We start from the raw sequence: 5,044 nt of genomic DNA on the forward strand, positions 1-5,044 counted from the left end.
TAAATAAATAAAAAAATGATACATTATAATACATAAATAAACATAAATATTTAAAAATAAATAAATAATATGTAAATAAAAAATTAAATTAAAAAGTTAAATTAATAAAAACAAATTAAAATAGATAAAAAAAATAAACAAATAAAGAAATAAAAATAAATTAATAGAAATAATTAAAAAAAATAAACAAATGCAAATGTAAATAAATAAATAACAAATAAATATATAAATAAATACTAATTAATTAATAATAAATAAGTATAAATAGAAAAATATATGAAAATTAACAAAAATAAATAAATGATAATAAATAAGAAAATAAAAATGAATAGATATTGTCACGATGTGAACCAAGTACCTGGTTATTACACTACTAATCACAGATTTTAAAAATATACCTCACTTCAGCCAGATGCCTGAACTCTCATAATAGTAAGAATTGCGACTGAGTACTCTAGAGGCAACAGTGATCCCTTAAAAAGATCATTATTCACAAGAAAAATCAAACTAAGTTTATCAAGACTAGTGTGAGGTATCAACAATTAAACAAGAAATATACTAGAGTAAAAGGATATCACTCCATTAAACAACTTTAACTGTTTCCCGGTCTTAATTCACTTCAGCAAAACTAAAGGAACAAAACATGTTTATCACTTTGCCTTATGCACATAATTAATCTTATTCACTGGTGGTCAACAAATGAAACACTGTTTTTAAAGAATCTTAAATACAAAAATTTATTTTTAAATTCAAAATTTATAACTAGAATTCACAATCTTAAAAATGTACTATTTATTGAAAATAAAAAAAAAATAATTAATTCTTGAGTTAAATTATTAAACAAAACTAAATCACAAAAACTTTAATTTCTTAAGGCATTAAATTAATCAAGTAAAATTTAAACTATCAAGAATAATTCAAGATTTGAAAAGAAAATCTTAATAAATGAAAATTAAATCAAGTATGCAATGTTAAATTATCAAGAAATATTGAAAATGTTAAGTAAATAAATGTTAAATCACCAGCATAAAAATGTGAAAAAATCAAGAGATTGGAAACACAAGAACACAAAAATAGACAAAAGATTTATCAATAATTTCACTAAGGCAAAAATTCTCTCAATGTACCTTATCATACCACGGTAATAATAAGTAAAATTCACTTTACCTTACACAAGCTTGCAGCTGTTCTAATTCACAAAACACACTTTTTTGTTTGGCACCCTTACAATTAAACAATTTTCCTAAACTCAGATCTCAAAAGCTATATTTAATACCAGTGACCACAAATTTATTACGTTAAAATTACTCTCTTTTGAAGAAAGAGAGAGATAGAGAGAGGGAACCAAATTGACTGGTCTCTCAAATAAGAATGAACAGATTTGAGGATTCCAGTAGATGTCATAAAGGCATTTTGGGAACAAGTTACGAAAGTTCTAGAAGGAAGATGACGTAATCGATCGAGACGTGTACACTCTCAAAAGGACATACATGATCAGAGCAATGTAATCTTAAACATGATGCAACTTGCCTCCTTCTCGTATGAGACAGAGCTTTTACAGAAATCTCAACACAACTCTATTGTTATTCCCGACCTGCCAACTCTTTGTCTTTTGCGATGACAGCTCAAGTGAAACAAACCCTTCGCTTGGACACACATGTTCCTCATTTACTATGCTACTATTAAAATGTATTATTAATTCTAAATTACACTGTTATGTTATCTAAATCATTAACTCTTTTGAGATCTGACACTAACTACATACGATATTTCAACAATTATTACTATTAAACATAATACATGATAAACAGAAGAGTAAATATATCAAAATTTTGGGAGGATATACATATTACAAGGCAACATCATGAAATTCCTCCCTATAACAGGAGATTAGTTATCCCGATTCACAACGGGATAAATAATCTGCAATGACATTATCTTTTCCTGAAATATGTTTCACTTTTACATTATATGGTTGCAGGTATAAGGACCATCTGGTCATTCTCTGATTGTTATTTTTTATCTTATTAATGAATGAGATAGGGATGTGGTCAGACAACACTAAAATTTCTTCATTCCTAAGTCAGTTCACATACACTTCAAACTTTTTCAATTCTGTGATTAATGCTAACGTTTCTTTTTTGATTGTTGAGTAAGATTTCTGATGCTTTTTCAACTTTGAAGACATGCAACTCACTGGATGGAAAATGTTGTTGTCATCTTCTTGAAGTAGAACAGCTCCATTTCCACAGTCGGATGCATCAACTAGTATCACAAACTTTTTATTTTTGTATTTAAAATTTGAAGAACTTGTCTTGAAGTAATATGGTTTTAACCTTCTCAAATGATTCTTGACATTCTGGAGTCCAAACAAACTTTGTCTTAGGACTGGCTAAGTCAATTAAGGGAGCTACTATGGCTGAGAAATTTGGACAGAATCGGCAATAAAATCCAGCCATGCCCAGAAATCTTTGTAGCTGTTTCCTCGTAGTGGGGGAGTAGCCTTGCGGATACCTTCTACATTAGCGTCAACAGGAGCGAGAAGGCCTTTTCCAACTTCAAATCCTAGATACTGAACAGTTGCCATTCCAAACTCACTTTTTTGTAAGTTGATTGTTAGTCCTAGTTCCCAGTAGTTTCTTGAACACTTTCCTTAAAATCTTCAATGTCCTTCTCACGTATTAGAATAAGTCATAATGTCATCAAGGTATACACCCCTTCTTCTATTGATCCTAGAACTTGATCCATCACTTGTAGGAATGTTGCAGGTGCATTCATCAGACCAAACGGCAAAACAGTATATTAATACAGTCCAAAAGGAGTAATAAAAGCATCCTCATCTAAGGGAATTTGATAATATCCTTTCAACAAATCTGTCTTGGAAACAAACTTGGCTTGCCCAATATTATCAAGTTGTTGGTCAGCCACACTTGAATTCAATAAATCAGTAGGCAAATGTGATCATCTGGTTTCTTCACTAATACACAAGGAGAACTATAATGACTTGAATGGAATCCAGCTGCATTAAATATAATGAAGTTGTCTGTTATTGACACATTTTAGTCTCTGAAATAAGAGCCATCTGGTTTCTTCAATTAACAATCAAATAAGTTCGAGAAAATATAATAAGACCTTGAAACTTATTGGGAAATCTTTTCTGGTAAGAACATGAACTTGCAACAAATATTCAATCATATCTCTTTTTCATTTTCTCTTGAACATTTTTTTTTTCTAAAAATTTGATAATTTCTCTAACCTTTTCCTCAAATTTTCAAAATTCTCCTTGGTTTTCCATCTTCTCTGATCTTTATCTCATGCTTTGTCAGAAAAATAATGGTAACATCCCATACTTTCTTGATAAGCATCCCTAACTGCAAAAACATCAACGGTAAACCAGCATCCTTGAATTACAGTACTTTGTTAATATACCGGGTGTTTCTGAAATTAGACTAAATTGCTCAAACAAATGGAAATGTTTTAGCCTTTATCTTATTTTAATTTTTAAACTATTTTTCATTTAACATTTCTTGTATTTTCAGAAGAATTGTTCATCTTGCTGGATTGAGCTCCCATAACCTTCAGAGGCCAGGGATGCTGGCGCATCATTTCACGTTCCTGGATAGTAAATGATTAAAAAGAATGAATTGTGTTGAAAGAAACTGGAACAAAATCCATATTGTCATCACTGAGAATCTTGAAGGCCTGAAGTTTTTCTCAGTCTCAAAGAATCATAACTGATTTCAAAAAAGATTTACATGTAAAATTCCTCTAGTCGGGAAAAGAGAAGTTATAGTGCTGTTATCTGGTTGAAAAATCAATCAAGCCATTTCATGTTATCAGATCCCAACATCACTTCAGAGAAAGACCATGCATGGTTCTGTGGTTCATTTCTAAAGATTGATGAAGCTGACTTATTGGTTAGATGAAATCTTTTTACACAATGGTAAGAACACTAAAAAATGACACCGTTTTGGGCTGCAAAGTTGGATGACATCCAATACTAAAATTTTTTGAATGTTTAGGAATTTTTCTTAGCAAAGCAAACATTTAATGTTCATCAAAGAAAAAGGACAGTTTGGCTACTTGACTTATTTTCAAATTTTCTAAAGATCCTGAAAATTTTATCTAATCACATTTTTGCTTAAAAACACCATGTTTCAAGGCTCTTCAACACAGGAGCTCTTCAAACAGTATTCTCCTTGGATTTTCCTCTTGATTTTCTTACCCAAAGGATTGTGTTGAAGTACAAGAATCTTCAATGGACCTAAAAAAAGAGGTAAAGTGCTCAACCAAAAATCATTTCATTTGGTGAAATCATCCCATCAAGAATGCAGGCTGTGATAAGGCATTGGAGGCCTAACAAAATAAAATACTAAAGGTAAACTTAAATAAATACCTGTTCTAAATTACTTTTGTTTTTGTCCATATCATTTATGCAAGACTCTAATTAACACCCTGTACTTTTCAATGTCTGGCGGAACCTTTCCAAGGCTCCTTGAGTCTTTGGATGATAAGCAGTTGACAACAGTAGTTTCACCCCTAACAAGTTCATCACATCCTGGAACAATTTTGAAGTAAAGTTCGTTCCTCTATCACTTTGCACAATTTCTGGTATTCCAAACTTGGAGAAAAACTCCACCAACTTCTCAGCAATTGCCTTTGCACTTATACTTCGTAAAGGAATCGCCTCAGGATACCTTGTCACTGGACACATTAATATTAACAGATATTCATTTCCTTACTTTGTTTATGGAAGCGGCCCAACCACTTCTATAATCACCTTGCTAAAGGATTCTCCTCTAACTTCTATGGGTTGTAGGGGGGGGGGGGGCTTTCTGAATGGTTTCATTCGGTTTTCTAGCTATTTGGCAAGTGTGACACTCTCTGCAAAACCTGCTAACATCCTTGTTAAGTCCAGGCCAGAAAAAATACTTCATGATCTTCTCAACAGTCTTCCTGATTCCCATATGTCCTGACTCATGCGCTACTACTACCACTTGCTTCCTCAATGGATATGGAATCAATATTTGATGATATTCACCCC

General features: G+C 31.6%; 1 protein-coding gene across 1 annotated transcript in view; it reads left to right on the plus strand.

The window, feature by feature from the left end:
- Positions 1 to 3,565, plus strand: part of LOC136852773 (uncharacterized) — a 7,429-nt gene extending 3,864 nt beyond the window's left edge. Inside the window, exon 4 of the mRNA XM_067127669.1 lies at positions 3,540 to 3,565. Coding sequence (XP_066983770.1) covers positions 3,540 to 3,565 — 26 coding nt within the window. The remainder of the gene's footprint in view (positions 1 to 3,539) is intronic.
- The last annotated feature ends 1,479 nt before the right edge of the window (positions 3,566 to 5,044 follow it).

Source organism: Macrobrachium rosenbergii, chromosome 26 (assembly GCF_040412425.1).
Source record: "Macrobrachium rosenbergii isolate ZJJX-2024 chromosome 26, ASM4041242v1, whole genome shotgun sequence".
In the NCBI taxonomy this organism is placed as follows: domain Eukaryota; kingdom Metazoa; phylum Arthropoda; class Malacostraca; order Decapoda; family Palaemonidae; genus Macrobrachium; species Macrobrachium rosenbergii.